This window comes from Dipodomys merriami, unplaced genomic scaffold, assembly GCF_024711535.1.
Source record: "Dipodomys merriami isolate MVZ:Mamm:240054 unplaced genomic scaffold, mDipMer1.0.p SCAF_106, whole genome shotgun sequence".
In the NCBI taxonomy this organism is placed as follows: Eukaryota; Metazoa; Chordata; class Mammalia; order Rodentia; family Heteromyidae; genus Dipodomys; species Dipodomys merriami.
In genome coordinates this window covers 384,587-400,127 of record NW_027202338.1, presented here as the reverse complement: position 1 = coordinate 400,127, position 15,541 = coordinate 384,587, and the positions used below count along the sequence as shown (strand labels likewise).

The following is a 15,541-nucleotide window of genomic DNA, read 5'->3' as shown; positions in this document are numbered from 1 at the left end:
ATGGCAGGCAGCGGCAGGCGGGTCACCATCCAGCTGGTGGATGACGGGGCCAGCGCTGGGGCCGGGGGCCCACAGCTCTTTCGGGGCCAGAACTACCAGGCTATCCGAGCAGCCTGTCTGGAATCGGGGATCCTCTTCCGCGACCCCTGTTTCCCTGCCGGCCCAGATGCCCTTGGCTATGACACCCTGGGGCCAGACTCGGAGAAGGCCAAAGGGGTGGAGTGGAAGAGACCCCATGTAAAGTGGGGCTGGGCCGGAGGGAGGAGGCTGGGTCCAATGGAGGAAGGCTGGGTACTGTACTCTTTAGGCCGAGAGAGGAGACTGGTTCTGAGGGAGAGAAAGGACTGGGGCCTGGGCCCCTGAGTCTGAGGGAGGGGGGCTGGGGCCTGGGCTTCTGGGTCTGACCTACAGACAGTAGTCTGGACTAGACTGCAGGAGCTCCACAGGTTTCGGGGTTGGAGGCCCCATTCGCTGATGGGTAGCACTGGGGGGCACCTGAGTTCCTAGTTGCTCTTGCCGTTTGTTTGCTTTGTCCATTGTGGGGCTTGAACTCAGGACCTGGGGTGAACTTTTCTGCTCCAGGCTAGTGCTCTACCACTGTTAGCCAGGGTGCCACTTCCAGTTTTCTGGTGGTTCATTGAAGAGAACAGTTTCACAGACTTTACTGTCTGGGCTGGCTTTGAACCGCGATCCTCAGATCTCCTGAGTACCTAAGTGTGATCTGAGGTGCCCGGCTTGCCTTGGCTTTTCTGACTGGACCCTTTCCTGCCCAGGAGTTTTGTGAGAAGCCTCAGTTCATCTGTGAAGACATGAGCAGGACAGATGTGTGCCAGGGGAGACTAGGTGAGAAGCCCGGGCCGGTCTGAGCCCCCAAATATCCATGTGGGGGTGGTGGCCCTGATGGGAAGTCCTGGCTCTCCTTCCCTCCCCCCATTCTTCCTCTCCCTCCCCCTGTGTGCCTCTGCCCCCCCTCACTGAACCTGTCTTCCAGGAAATTGCTGGTTTCTGGCTGCCGCCGCCTCACTCACACTGTACCCCCGACTTCTGTACCGGGTGGTCCCCCCAGGACAGAGCTTCCAAGATGGCTACGCAGGCGTCTTCCACTTCCGGGTAGAGTTTAATTTCTCTCTCTGTACCTCAGTTTCCCCTCTGGAGGCAGGGTGCCATAGATTTTGTAATGGACACTGCCCCCTCGTGGTACTCATTCTAGAACTCAAGGACTGGGTAAGCAGGGTTGAGGTCAGAAGGCGGGCTCCGGGGTGGGCTGGGGTGGCAGCCAAGCCTCTCTCCCGCCAGCTCTGGCAGTTTGGCCGCTGGGTGGATGTTGTGGTGGATGACAAGCTGCCGGTCCAGGAGGGCAAGCTGATGTTCGTGCACTCGGAGCAGAGGAACGAGTTCTGGGCACCCCTCCTGGAGAAAGCCTACGCCAAGTGAGGACCCCTGACTTCTGAGTTCCTCCAGGCACCTCACCAAGGACCCCCAAGCTGAGTCACTACCCCACGAGCCCCAAAACCACAGTGCGCCCTGCAAACCCTCCAGACTGTCCACACACCCCTCTGGCGCCTTCCCACAACCCTACCAATTACCCATAATTATTCCCAAGGATCCCCCCAAAGCCCACATACCCGTCACCAGGTCGAAGCTTTCTCTCCGGGGGAACCGGTAAGCTCAGCATCTCTCCTGACCCACTGACATGTCCATAGCCACCCTAAAATCCTAGTATCCCTGGGACCCCCAATCTGTCCTTCCCCATCATGGGGCTCTGGAATGCCTGACAAGCTCCCTAGAAGTCACCTCTACAGTAAGCATCTCCCCAAGAGCTCCCCAAGTTCCCCCCAAATGTGCAGTCCTGGAGGCTCCAGGCACCACAGGTCCAGATTCCGGGGCCTTGTAGCACCCCTCTCCCACCCACCCCCTACTTGATTGTGTCCTTTGCGGGGATAGAGGCGCCCAGCTCCCCCACGCCTCACACCCCTCCCCCACATCCCCACAGGCTCCACGGCTCCTACGAGACCATGCGAGGCGGCCACATGAACGAGGCCTTTGTGGACTTCACGGGGGGCGTGGGCGAGGTGCTCTACCTGAGACAAAACACGCCCGGCCTCTTCACCGCCCTTCGCCACGCACTGGCCAAGGAGTCCCTCGTGGGTGCCACTGCCCTGGTGAGAGCCAGACCCACTGTGACCGGCCACAGTCAGCGTGGGGTGGGAGCTTCCCCTGTCCTTCATCAGCGTCTCCTGCTGCCTGATGCCCTCTCACAAATCAACTTAGTAAGCTAGAAGGAATTTATTTGTTTTTAAGACAAGCTTCAGACCCAGCTGGATCCAGGTGTTGCAAAAGTGTTTATGCTAGTCTAGTTCTGGATGAGCCTCACTCTGGGGCAAGCTCTCCCCTTCACGGATAGAAGGGGCTCCTACAGCTGCAGGGGTGTTCCACCACCCAAGGGACAAAAAATCATAGGCAGGCACTGGGGGTCACGTCTGTAATCCTAGCTGCTCAGAGGCTGAGATATAAGGATCAGAATTTGAAGCCAGAAGTCTTTTTCTTTTTTTTTTTTTCTCTTCAGTCATGGGGCTTGAACTCTGGGTCTGGGCGCTGTCCCTCAGCTCTTCAGCTCAAGGCAAGCACTCTAGCACTTGAGCCACAGCGTCACAGTTTTCTGGTGGTTAATTAGAGATAAGAATCTTATGGACTTTTCTGCCCAGGCTGGCTTTGAACCTCGATCCTCAGATCTCAGCCTCTTGAGTAGCTAGGATTACAAGCGTAAGCCACTGAAGCCCTGGCCAATAAGAGTCTTTTAAGGTATTTCTGCTCTGTCAGCTAGGGAAAAAAAAAAAGCTAGATTTGAGATATGATTTAATTGGTAGAGCATAAACTGTAGGCAGAGAAAGCTGAATGAGAGCATGAGGCCAAGTTCAAGTTAAAAAAAAGCACCGGTTTTGGGATTTTCAGTCAGTGTCCCACTGATTCCCCATGGGCTTTGCCTGCCTGTGACCTTGTCATAAAATCAATGACTCACTCATTAAGTTGGTCTTAACTCATCCACTTATCTACCTGCTTAATTAAAAAAAAAAATCTCTGGTAGCTCACGCCTGTAATCCTAGTTACTCAGGAGGCTGAGATCTGAGGATTGCAGTTCAAAGCCAGCTCTGGCAGGAAAGTCCATGAGACTCTTATCTCCAATAAACCACTCAGAAAACTGGAAGTGTCACTGTGACTCAAGTGGTAGAGCACTAGACTTGAACTGAAGAGCTGAATGACAGCACCCAGGCCCAGAGTTCAAGCCCCACGACTGACAAAAAAAAAATCTCTCTGCCTGTCCTTTTAATCTGTATCTTTATCTCTATGACTCTATTCTTTTTTCTTTTTTTCTACCAGTCCTGGGGCTTTAACTCAAAGCCTAGGCACCTTCCCTTAGCCTCTTTTGCTCAAGGCTAGTACTTTGCCACAGCACTACTTCTGGCTTTTTCTGTTTATGTGGTACTGAGGTATTGAACTGAGGGCTTCATGCATGCTAGGCAAGCACTCTACCACTAAGCCACCTTTCCAACCTGACTCTATTCTTTTTAAATTTTCTTCTGATGGTACTGGACATTGAATTCAGTGTCTTGAGATTCTAGGCAGGAGCTCTATGACTAGAACCACACCTCTCTAGTCCTTTTGCTTTAGGTTATTTTTTCAGATAGTTTTGTTGTTGTTATTGTTGTGAGACTGGGACTTGGACTCAGTACCTTAGGCTTTGCTCATTAACTGATGCTCTACCAACTGAGTCATGCCTCCAACCCCCCTAGATGGGTTGTGTGCATCTATCTGTCCATCCTGGGGTTTGAACTCAGGGCCTGGGCATTTTTCCTGAGCGTTTGTGTTTTAGGTTACAGGGAAAACTGTTGTGCATAGATATAGCCACCAGGGGGCACTGTCATTGTATAAACGCCTACTGTGTGCAGAGCACACATTAGATCACAGAGGGGCCTTGGTGAGAAGCTAGGCAGAAAATAAAGTCATGGATCATTTCATAGTATGATAAATTTGCCAGAAAGCTGGATGCTAGTGACTCAGGCCTATAATCCTAGCTACTCAGGGGGCTGAGATCTGAGGATCACAGCTGGAAGCCAGCCTGGGAAGGAAAGTGTGAGACTCTTATCTCCAATAAACTACTCAGAAAAAGCCAATGTTGTTGTAGCTCAAGTAGTAGAGCACTAGCCTTGAGTACAAAGAGGCTCAGGGGTAGTAGTGTTCAGGCCCTGAGTTCAAGCCCCAAGATTCTTTCTCCAGAAAGAAAATTAAGTGACAGGATAGCATGAGGGGCCTTCTTGGATTAGGTGCCCCACCCCTGTCTGACGTGCATCTGAATGACAGGATGAGGAGGCCCCAGCCCTCCATGCAGAGAAAATGAGGGGCCTGGGTCAGAGTGTGGGGGGGTGGGAGTGGGGAGAAGGTGCTGCTTTTATTCCGAGGGCCAAGCGAAGACTATGCCATGCATGACAGGAAAGCTGGAAGGGCTGTGTGTGTGTGAGAGAGAGAGAGAGAGAGAGAGAGAGAGGGCTGTGAACCAGACAAACACAGATTCACGGTTTTTCTTTGTGTCCATCCTGGTGCTTGAACTGAGGGCCTGAGCGCTGTCCCTTAGCTTTTTCACTCAGTATGGTCCTCTACCACTTGAGCCACAGTTCTATTTCAGGCTTTTTTGCTGGTTCCTTGGAGATGAGAATCTCACAGACTTTCCTGCCTGCCTGTGCTTGATGATTGACTCCTGCTTCAGTGGCCCAAGGTTGGGGGGCTGGGAAGAGTGGCTGCTCTCTACCGAGTCTCACCCTGCTGTCTCTACCCAGAGTGATCGGGGCGAGATCCGCACGGAAGAGGGGCTGGTAAAGGGACACGCATACTCAGTCACAGGCACACACAAGGTGAGCTGCCCTGGGAGGACCCCGTGTGTGTGTGTGTGTGTGTGTGTGTGTGTATGTGTGTGTGTGTGTGTGTGTCTCCAGGTGCCCCCTGCTGACCGCCCTACCTCCACTGCTCCCCCCCCCCCCAACCATGCTGTCTTCAGGTGTCTCTGGGCTTCACCAAAGTGAGGCTCCTGCGGCTGCGGAATCCTTGGGGCCGTGTGGAGTGGACTGGGGCCTGGAGTGACAGGTGGGCTGGGCCCCTGGGGGGTGGGGGGTAGGTCCCCCCCTGCCTGGCCCTCACGTCCATCTCCCTAGCTGCCCACGCTGGGACGCCATCCCCACCGAGTGGCGAGATGCCCTGATGGTGAAGAAGGAGGATGGTGAGTTCTGGTGAGTTCCCAGGGGCCCATCCGCCTCCGGGGGCGCAGCAAGGCCAGGATGCCCGGAGAAGAGGGTTGCTGGCAAAAATTTGTGGGGTGAAGCCCATTGGGGAGAAGCTATACCAGCTTAACTTGTAACTTGCAGGTCAGTTTCCTCCCTCCTTCCCTCCCTCCCTCCCTTCTTGTCTTTCATGTGTATGTATGTGCAGTACTAGGCTTGAGCTCAGGGCTTGGACATTGGCGAGTGGGGTTCTGTGGCTTTTCATAGCCGTGGGGCCTTGGACCCATTTGGGGACCCGGAGGCTGGGGATGTGGGTTGAGGGGCACGTGGGCTGACTGTCCCTTGCAGGATGGAGCTGCAGGACTTCCTGAGTCACTTCAACACGGTGCAGATCTGCTCGCTGAGCCCGGAGGTGCTGGGGCCCAGCCCAGCGGGGGGTGGCTGGCACATCCACACTTTCCAGGGCCGCTGGGTACGCGGCTTCAACTCCGGCGGGAGCCAGCCTGGTGCTGGTGAGCCCTGGGGGCCCTTGAGGGGTGAGGGGTGAGGTGGGGTGCGGGCTGCCATGGGCTGTGGACCCCATGTCCTTCTCCTCCATCAGAAACCTTCTGGACCAATCCTCAGTTCCGGCTGACGCTGCTGGAGCCGGATGAGGAGGAAGATGATGACGATGAGGAGGGGCCCTGGGGAGGCTGGGGGGCAGCAGGGGCGCGGGGCCCCGCCAGGGGGGGCCGCATGCCCAAGTGCACCGTCCTCCTGTCACTCATCCAGCGCAACCGGCGGCGTCTGCGGGCCAAGGGTCTCACGTACCTCACTGTGGGATTCCACGTGTTCCAGGTAGAGCCTGGGGTTCGGGTCAGAGAGCAGAGGAGGCAGGGGGACGGGAGGTCAAGGTCAGCTGAAGGGCAGGAGATGGGGACAGATAAAAGGCTGGGTGGAGAGTGACCAAACAGGCGGCAAAGGGACTGAGGGCGCAGATGGGGGAAGAGGGCCGGTCAGAGGGCCCTAGGCCAGCCACTGGGTGGGGGGGGGACGGGACAGGGGATGGTAATGGTCAGGAAGACCGTTAGACACTGACTCACCCTGGCATCCTAGCTACTCAGGAGGCTGAGACCTGAGGATGGCGGTTCGAAGCCAGCCCGAGCACTAAAGTCCCTGAGACTCTCATCTCCAATAAACCACCAGAAAACTGCAAGTGGTGCTGTGGTAGAGCGCTAGCTAGTCTGGAGCCAAAGAGCTCAGCGATAGAGCCCAGGCCCTGAGTTCAAGCCCCAGGACCGGTGCCAAAGAAAAGAAATGGAGACGCTTATTGCTGAGGGAGAGCAGGGGCTCTGAGCGGTGGCGCCTGCCCGCCCCTGACGCGCCCTGCCTCTTCTGTCTTGCAGATTCCAGAGGAGGTGGGTATCAGACGGGGCCCAGGCCGGGCTCGGCCCCGGCGGGGCGCGGTGCCCCCTGCCCCGACGGCGGTGTGGGGGGGCGCCGGGCGCGGGGTGCGGCGGGCCGGAGCGGGGCGCCGGGCGGGCGCGTGGAGGCCATGCCGCTGCCGCCCGCCCGCCCGCAGCTGCTGGGCGCCTGGGACTCGCCGCGCAGCCGCGCGCTCCTGCCCACCCTGCTGCGCGCCGACCGCTCCGTGTTCTGCGCCCGCCGCGACGTGAGCCGCCGCTGCCGCCTGCCGCCCGGACACTACTTGGTGGTGCCCAGCGCCGCCCGCGCCGGCGAGGAGGCCGACTTCACGCTGCGCATCTTCTCCGAGCGAGGCCACACGGCGGTGTGAGCCCGGGACCCCGGACGGGGTGGGGGTGTGTGTGTGCGCGCGCGTGCAAGTGTGCAAGACCCCACCCCCGGCTCTACACTCCACAGTGTAGCCTTAGCCCCTGGCGCCGCCCGATCTGGGCCCCGCCCCCCGGCACAGCCCCGCCCCCAGGGCCCTTGGGCTCCGAGGCCCGGCCCTGTCTCGAGTCCGGTCTGTATTTGCAGGGAGATCGATGACGTCATCAGCGCGGACCTGGAGGCCCTGACGGTGCGGGGCTGCTCTGGGAGGGGGCAGCAAGCGGGTGCACCGGCCCGGAGGTCAGGGCCAGATAGGGCTTTGCGTCAGGACTCAACTCTCCTCACTTGCGCAGGTCCCTTATGAGCCCCTGGAGCTGGAGCTGGTGCAGCTGTTTCTGGAGTTGGCTGGAGGGGTGAGAAAAGAATGCTGTGTGTGTGTGTGTCTGTTCTGACCCCAGAGCCCAGCCCTCTCGGTTGGTGCTCCCTTCCTCAGCCTCCATGCTCACACGCCCTTAGTTGCTTTTCTTGGACTGCAGCTGTTCCCTGCCTCGGTGCCTTTGGCCCCTTTCTTCCTTTCCAGGCTGTGTTTCCAAAGTGACTTTATCTGGAAGCTGCCATCCATGGGCTCCTGCAGCCCCCACCACCGCCATTAACTGCCCTGACCCAAGTGAACCCCGACAGCCAGGTCCCCAGCTCTGGCCTGCACAGGGCCTCACCAGCTGCTCTGTCTTCCAGGAGGAGGAACTGGATGCTTATCAGCTGCACACCTTACTAAGCATTGCCCTTGAGCCTGGTGAGTTGGGTGGGCGCTGATGGCCATGGAGCCTGGGCTCAGTGGCGTCTCCCTGCATGTGGCCTGTGGTGGGCTTCCTCAGCAGCCTTTGTTCTGGGAGGCAGGGTGGATAGCTGTTGTGGGCACAGGCTTGGGAAACCCCTCCCCCCCAGGCTGGCTTGATCCCAGCTCCATGCCTATCAAAGGCCCCTCAGTGAGTCTGGCCTGCAAAGTTCTTCCAATGGTGTACAGCCTCCAAGGAGCAAGTGCTGCGTGTTTTCATGTGTTGTGTGCATGCATGGTACATATGCACACAAGCCTGTGTGCTCACGTGTACGTCATGACTGGGGCTTGAACTCAGGACCTGGGGCTTGAACTCAGGACCTGGTTACTGTCCCTTAGCTTTAGCTTTTACTATCACTACCATTTGAGCCATGTTTCACCTCTGGCTTTTTGGCGATTAATTGGAGACCAAAGTCTCACTGTCCTGCCCAGGCTAGCTTTGACCTGTGATCCTCAGATCTCAGCCTCCTGAGCAGCTAGGATGACAAGTGTGAGCCAGTGCTGGGCTTGGGTGTTTTCTTTTCTTTTCTTTTTTTTTTTTTGGGTCCGGTCGTGGGGCCTGAACTCTGGGCCTGGGCGCTGTCCCTCAGCTCTTCAGCTCAAGGCTAGCGCTCTAGCGCTTGAGCCGTAGCGCCACTTCCGGTTTTTTTCTTTTTGCTGGGAAATGTGATGCTGGGGAATCGAACCCAGGGCCTCAGGCATGCAAGGCAAGCGCTCTACCACTGAGCCACCTTCCCAGCCCCTTGGGTGTTTTCTTGTAGGCAGGGCCAACACAAGGACCCGGGGAGAGATCGGGCTGAGGACCTGTGAGCAGCTGCTGCAGTGTTTTGGGGTACGTGGAGGCAGTGCTGGAAAGGAGGAATAAGGATGCGGGGTCTCCTCTTCCGTGAGCCTCGTTCCTAACCAGATGTCCCTGTGCACAGCGCGGCGGCCGCCTGTCTCTGCACCACTTCCAGGAGCTCTGGGGTCACCTCCTGTTGTGGCAGGTAAGGAGGGGTGACTCGCCGGAACTGTTTCCTGGACCAAGACCCCCTTTAGGTCATCAGGCTCCTGAAGAATTGATCCCACAGCCTCTGGGTCTGGCTGGAGGACCTGAAGCATATCACCTCCCTCTGAGGGGATCTTTTTCCTTGGCTACAAAGGATGCTTAGAACCGTGCAAGGAGGAAACAAAGGAAAGTTCTAGAAACAGCAGTAAGCAGCCACATTGAGGCTTTATGTGGTGGTCAGATGGCCATTTGGCCAGGGAAGAGCAAGCAGAGGTGCTGTGGCCCATAATCCCCACTTGGAGGAAGGGGAGCTGGCCCTGAGGTTCCCACTCAGGGTAGCGAGCACCCCTGCAGGGCCAAGGGGCTGACCCTTGTCTCCCCACACAGGGCACATTTGACAAGTTCGATGAGGACGCGTCAGGAACCATGAACTCCTATGAGCTGAGGCTGGCGCTGAACGCTGCAGGTGTGCCCAGCGGCCAGGAGGATGGAGAGAGGGTGAAGGGGCGCAGAGGACTGGGAAGGGGAGGGAGGGGCTCCAGGAAGGAGCATTGGGAGCTGCTGCCTTGAGGCTCAGGCTTATTCAGTAGAATGTTCTGGATTCTGGTGAGTGTTGGTGGAATCCTCAGGCGCCTTTCCTCCGGGTGCTGCGTCCCAGCCTTGAGTTTGAGGGGCGCAGGGCTTGGGGCTTTTGGGAGCCCATGGACACGATGGCAGAGGTGAGCTGCTGCTGCAACATGGGGTGTTCAGGTGGGCCCGTGGGGAGGGAGAGTCCGGCAGCTTTGGAGACAGGGTTGTTGGCACTCAACAGGATGGCCCCCAACCAGCAGGAGGGAACAGGTGCAGACCGTGTTCAGGGGCCCCTACACAGATGGGGGGGTACCTTGCTGGTGTGGGGCTCACAGGGCGGTGCCCCCCAGGCTTCCACTTGAACAACCAGCTGACCCAGGCCCTCACCAGCCGCTACCGGGACAGCCGCCTGCGGGTGGACTTGGAGCGCTTCGTGTCCTGCGCGGCCCAGCTCACGTGCATCTTCCGTGAGTGCCCATCCCGATGTGGAGGGGTGCAGGGGGGCACCCTCGGCTGAGGGCCGGCAGCTACCCTGCTCCTCTCTGCACAGGACACTGCAGCCAGCACCTAGCTGGGGGCGAAGGGGTCGTGTGCCTGACCCACAGACAGGTGAGCTGGGCGGTGGGCTGGGTGGCTGGGGCGGGCGCTGGCCGGAGCTCACGCCCCGCTTTCTCCCCAGTGGTCGGAGGTGGCCTCCTTCTCCTAGGGGCGCCCTCAACCCAGCACTGCAGCTGAGCACGCATGCACCTGCCCATCACCTATCGTCTAGGGCCACCTCCACATCATCCTGGCCCCCCCCCTCCTGTTGCCACCTACGTGAGAGAGCCCCCACCCTGCTGAGACCACACCCTTGAGGGGCGCAGAGACCTGGGCCTTGCATGGACGTCACAGAAAGAGGACGCTAGGAATCCATCTTAAAAATATTACATGTTTTATTATCCTGTCCCCAGAAGAGTGGTTTATCCAGAAACCAAGAAAATCAGAATAAACTCAAGAGGGGAGAGGAGGGCAAAACCATCAACTAGCAGGCAGCCAGGCCAGCAGCCCCCTCCACCCCGGAGGTCCCCCCAGACCCTGCCCAGCACAGACACTGAGGAAGATCAGTGCGGGCGGGCAGCCAATCAGCTATGTCTTCATTAGAGAGCAAGAGAGGCGAAGATACGTTGCTAGGTGAATATATATTTATATAATAAATCCGTAAGTTAATAAAGTAAATAGGAATTCTCTGAAGGGTTTTTTTTAATAGGTTTTTTTTTCTTGTTCATTTTTTTTTGTATGATTTTGTTGGTTTTGGTCCTTAGAAAAAAAAAAAAAACAGACCTGGAGTCCAGACAAAGTAAGGGGGTGATGGCAGGGTCCTGGCGCCTGGCACTCACCATCGAGTCCCACTGGGGAGGGGAGAGGGAGCTGGCAGGGTCTGGTTCAGCGGAGCAGCAGCGCCCTCTGCTGGACCTTGCGGGGCGGTTCCTGGACAAGGCACGTGGGGCTTTGGCCTGGGTGTGGGAGGCATGGAGCCTCTGTCCCCTCCACGTAAGATTAAAAATAATGTACGTATTTACCAGACCAGAGGTGCTGACCCTGGCCTCTGTCCCCCTTCCAGGTGTGGGGGGGAGCCCCTGGCCGACTGCCAGAGAGAGGAGAGAGCCTGCCAGCTCCTCTCTGCCCACTGCCCCCAGGGACCGACAGAGAGGACTTTGCATAGATACAAGAGTCGGGGTGGGGCAGGGTACCCCCAGCCCCGCCGGGAGGCCGAGGGGCTTTGGTCCGGGAGTCAGGAGCCCTCACAGGTCACTCTCGCCATAGAGGGCCGTGGAGAAGGACTTGTAGTCGAGGGCGCCGGGCACGGCATCGGGGCCCTGGTAGGGAGCCATGCGGGCGATGCAGTACTCGGCCTGGTCGGGGGGCAGCTCTCTCCGCAGCTCCTCGGCTGTGATGAAGTTCTGGAGTACAGGCAGGACGGAGTCACGACACCCCTGCGCCGACCTGGCCTCCCCAGTCCCAGTGCCTCGGTGGGCTCTTGCTTACCTTGTCCCCTGCCAGGACTTTGAAGGAGGCGATGACCTGGTCAGCCGTGTCCGTGTCGGTGGTCTCCCGTGACATGAAGTCGATGAAGGCTTGGAAGGTCACGAGGCCACTGTGGTTGGGGTCCACCACGCTCATGATGCGGTTGAACTCGGCGTCACCCTGCGGGGCGGGGCGGGCAGGCAGATGGGGCTTAGCCAGGCAGTGCCAGTGGCTTGCTCTCGGGAAGGCAAGTGGCAGAATAGGGCTGAGTGATCAGCCTGCCACACCCCCGCCAGTCTCGGGAGATGGGAAGTTGGTGTGCACTACCCCCAGACTCGAGTCAGCTCTGGTGGGCAGGGGAGAGAGAGAAAAGACGGAGTGGGGGGCGCTGCCCCGAGGCTTGCAGGAAGAGGAGTTGGCAAGGCAGGCAGGAGCGTCCCGGGGGAGGACAGGAGGAGGAGGAAGTGGGCCCTGGAGAGGAGGAGGAGGAGGAGGAGGAGGAGGAGGTGGAGGTGAGGGGCGGGAGGGAGGCGAGTGGAGCGGAGGCAGAGGCGGGGCGGGAGCTGCATACCAGGCTGTATCCTGTGGAGATAAGCAGAGCCCTGAAGTCATCGGAGTCCATGCTGCCTGTCTGCTTCTGCTCCCGGATGGACGCAGCCATAGCAGAGGAGGCAGAGGGGCGCCCCGTGCGCGCAGCGGGGAGACAGGACAGTGCAGAGCAGGGACACGGGAGGCCCCGGGAGAGATGAGGTAAGGGGACAGGTGAGAGACAGGAGGGCAGGGAGGAGGCGAGAGCCGGTGAGGTGGGCAGGATGCCGGGAGGAGAGAGGAGAGAAAGAAGAGCGGTTAATGCCACGTCCAGGGACCCGTGCGCGTACCTGCCGGTCGTTCTCCACGTCGTAGCCCAGGCTGATGAGGCAGGCCTTGAACTCCTCGGGCCCCAGAGCCCCACCATGGTCCTGCCGGGGCCATCGAAGGCAGGTGTGCGGGGCGATGCCACCAGGCCGTGGAGTGGGGAAGGGGCCGGGCCGCATGCAGAGGGCGGAGGACACGGGGGAGGGAAACACAGAATTAGAGGCGATCACAGACACGGGGTGGTGGCCAGGAGCTGGTGTGGACCCTGGTCCTGCCTGTGTCTGGTACACAGGATGGAGGCACTGAGGACAGAGGCCTGGGGACTCAGGGGACGAGGGGCCAGCAGAGCAGGCCAGGTGGGGACAGGGTCACAATGTTGTTTAGGGTCTCTATAGCTGCACCCAGACCCTAACACGAGACTACACACATGGCCGGAACAGGGAGGGAGGACAGTGACAACACAGAGGGAGGACAGGACAGGAAAAAAGAGGAGGGGCGGCTCACCTTGTCGAAGTGGTTGAAGGAGGCCCGGAACTCCTGCATCTGCTCCTGGCTGATGCCCTTGGCGTCGCGGGTGAGGATCTGGTTCTCCACCTCATTGATGGTGCGGGCAATGGTGGTGAGCAGCTGCTCCCAGCCCACACGGATGTGCTGTGGAGGAACAGGCGTGGCCATGGGCTGAGGCTGCCATGGGCTGCCCACAGTGTGTGTGGGGCTACAGCTCCTTGCTATCCTACACCCCTAAAATCCATGGGATGGACTGCGGCACCCGGGCTGCCCATGCCAACCAGTGTGCATGAGTGGCCAAGATTCATGTAGGCGCTCTGTGCACATGCGCGGCCTGCTCAACAATGGCTCTCTAGGGGACAGGCCAGGCTGGCGGTCTGTGGCGCAGCTTAGATCCAGCTACCAACAGGACCCGCTGCAGAGTCCCTGGCTCCCACCCCAGGGTGAGAAATGTGGCCCTTCTGGGTCCCCAGAGACACGTAGCTCAAGGTGGGCGCAGTCATGGTGATTGCCCTGCAAGACTGGGGGGTGGTAGGGGGAGGGAGCATTTTACAAATGTGCACATAGTCTAGAATGTTTTCCAGGGTACCAGGGCGGGGCAGGCTGTGCACCTCCATTGTGTAGTTGGTGTGCTTGTTGTCGAAGATGAGGGCCTCCTGGATGAGCTGGTGCTGCTGCTCGAGCAGGTCTAGGTTGGGCTTGTAGTCCACGATGCTGCGCTCGTACTGCTTCAGGTGGCTCAGCTGGTCCTCCAGCGTCCCGTTCATCTCGATGGAGATGCGGCCAATCTCCTGTGGGGAGGGGAGGCACACGTGGGCTGGGGAGGGGCGGCCCCGTGGGGTACTGACGTGCAAGGCCTGTGCCGTCACTGAGCCCCGCCAACCTGGGCAAGAGCAGCCATAGTGGTGACTGTGGCCTGGATGGAGCCGGGGCCGTGTCCGGAGTGGACAGACAGATGAGGAGATCGAGGCCTATGAGGCCTGGCGCACAGAGCGCTCTCTGACACCTGCTGTAAACCCTCCCACAGCAGCCATGACAGTCCCGGCACAGCACCCTGGAGGGCCAGTTGAGTCCACCAAGCCCTCAGCAGCTTTCTGCCTGGCACAGCCAATCTCACGCACACCAGTCTGCTGGGCCCTCACCTCCATCTTGGTCTGGATCCAGGGCCCCACCACGTTGGCCTGGCTGGCAAATTGGCGGCGCAGGTGCTCGTTGGACTGCTGCTTACTCTGCTCTTCCAGGAGCGCGTGGTCCCGCTTGGGCACCAGCTGCTGCACCTGGGAGACACCAGCAGGGGGCGTGAGGATGGGCCCCTTCCCCACATGGCTGGGCCCAGCGTTGCCTCTGGGGTGGGGGGTGGGGGTGGGGGCCCGACTCACTTTCTCCCACTTGGAGTTGATGATCTGGGGGGTGACGGTGGTGTAGGGGTTGCTGCCTGACAGCTTGATGTGGTTGCTCTCAGCGATCCTCTGTGCCTCCTTGTGGATGGCCAGGATGGCTTCCCGCTCGCGGTCAGCATCCGGCAGGGTGGATTTGAACTGGTCGTGGGCCGAAATGAGGCCCTGGTGGGGAAGAAGAGCAGGCATGAAGGGGCGGCCTGGCTCCCCAGGGATCTGGCGTGGGGCAGGGGGGAAGGGGGGCAGACCTCGATCTCCTCGATGGTGTGGACAATGAACATGTCCTGCAGGTCCTCCATGGCGCTCTCCATCCAGTTGTTGAAGGGGGCGGCCCGCTTGGCATACTCCAGGTGCAGCTGGTCAATGGTCTCTAACTGCTTCTCTGTTTTCTGAGAAGGTGGGAAGGCAGATCAGCTTGCCAGTGGGGAGAGGCCAAGGTGCTGAGGAGTTACCCAGCCCCTGGGAGAAGCTCCTGGGTCTGGGCGTGGCCCTGCCCCTCCCCCCTCACCTCCAATGCTTCTCTGCGACTGTGGGTCAGGGAGCCCAGGGCGTCCCACTGGTCGCAGATCTTCTGGCAGCGGGCATTGACGTTGTGGGAGTCATAGTAATCCAGCTCGCTGCAGGACAGATGGACAGCAGTGAGCCCTGGTGGCACCCAAAACCCTGGGGGGGGGGGGGCCAGGCTTGGTGGCACCCAGCCTAAAGGGGACGTTTGTGGCAGGTCTACTCAAGACGCAGAGCAGAAGGCCTAGCCGGGGCAGCACGTGCCCAGGCCTGCAGCCCAGGGTGCTACTCTAGGATCCTCCTCTTTTTTTAATTCTGAGACCAGGATGCTATGCCTGCACTACTTTACTACTATATTGGAAATAACAGTAAATGAGGCTCGGGCCCTCCTGCCCATGAGGGTGCTCTCTTCTGGAAGCCTGGTGCAGCAGGCTCTGAGCCTTGCAGGTTTGGGAGGGAGTGAGTGCAGGGCGGAGAGTGCGAGCAGCCAGACCAGTGGACGGGACAGGGCAGAGGAGCGGAGCAGGCAGGGACTGGGAGGAAAATGCTTTCATCCCCAGCTTCTACTCTAACTGGGTCATCTTTCACCAGGCCTGTGGTCTCTCCATGCCTCAGTTTCCCCATGTGACACAGGTTGTTGTGGGGATTAAATGAGCCCAGCAGGCTCATCCCAGAGGTGCATGTGACACCTCCTCAACAACCTTCCTTCCAGGCAAGCACCCAGAGCCAGCTTTAGCTTCACGTGAGTGGGTTTCACGTGGCTGGCTGGCCCAAATTCCGGGGGCTCCCCTAGGTGTGTGTTGGGGGGGCATCCTGCCAGTCTCATATCCTTGTAGTCTTG

General features: G+C 59.2%; 2 protein-coding genes across 6 annotated transcripts in view; one reads left to right on the top strand and one right to left on the bottom strand.

Annotated features, from left to right (window-relative positions):
* On the top strand, positions 1 to 10,281 carry LOC138811380 (calpain-12). The gene is made up of 21 exons (XM_069999120.1): positions 1 to 237; positions 774 to 843; positions 992 to 1,110; positions 1,297 to 1,430; positions 1,994 to 2,162; positions 4,833 to 4,907; positions 5,051 to 5,136; positions 5,205 to 5,279; positions 5,619 to 5,782; positions 5,872 to 6,107; positions 6,656 to 6,667; positions 6,832 to 7,040; positions 7,248 to 7,290; positions 7,394 to 7,453; positions 7,776 to 7,833; positions 8,637 to 8,707; positions 8,799 to 8,861; positions 9,251 to 9,329; positions 9,784 to 9,900; positions 9,984 to 10,042; positions 10,113 to 10,281. The coding sequence occupies exons 1-21, from the start codon at positions 1 to 3 to the stop codon at positions 10,137 to 10,139; spliced, it is 2,163 nt and encodes a 720-aa protein (XP_069855221.1). The 3' UTR covers positions 10,140 to 10,281.
* A 66-nt stretch (positions 10,282 to 10,347) lies between these two features.
* The window catches only part of LOC138812540 (alpha-actinin-4), a 58,975-nt gene continuing 53,781 nt past the window's right edge, over positions 10,348 to 15,541 (bottom strand). For 2 of the 5 annotated variants that reach the window (XM_070000523.1, XM_070000516.1), the window contains exons 13-21: positions 14,705 to 14,813; positions 14,445 to 14,585; positions 14,179 to 14,361; positions 13,942 to 14,076; positions 13,411 to 13,590; positions 12,797 to 12,943; positions 12,009 to 12,074; positions 11,459 to 11,617; positions 10,348 to 11,373 (exon numbers count right to left, since the gene is read on the bottom strand). In XM_070000523.1, coding sequence (XP_069856624.1) covers positions 11,215 to 11,373; positions 11,459 to 11,617; positions 12,009 to 12,074; positions 12,797 to 12,943; positions 13,411 to 13,590; positions 13,942 to 14,076; positions 14,179 to 14,361; positions 14,445 to 14,585; positions 14,705 to 14,813 — 1,279 coding nt within the window. In that variant the 3' untranslated portion in view covers positions 10,348 to 11,214. Of the gene's footprint in view, positions 11,374 to 11,458; positions 11,618 to 12,008; positions 12,075 to 12,315; positions 12,397 to 12,796; positions 12,944 to 13,410; positions 13,591 to 13,941; positions 14,077 to 14,178; positions 14,362 to 14,444; positions 14,586 to 14,704; positions 14,814 to 15,541 lie in introns of all 5 variants that reach the window. The other 3 variants (XM_070000508.1, XM_070000500.1, XM_070000533.1) reach the window with 2 other exon arrangements.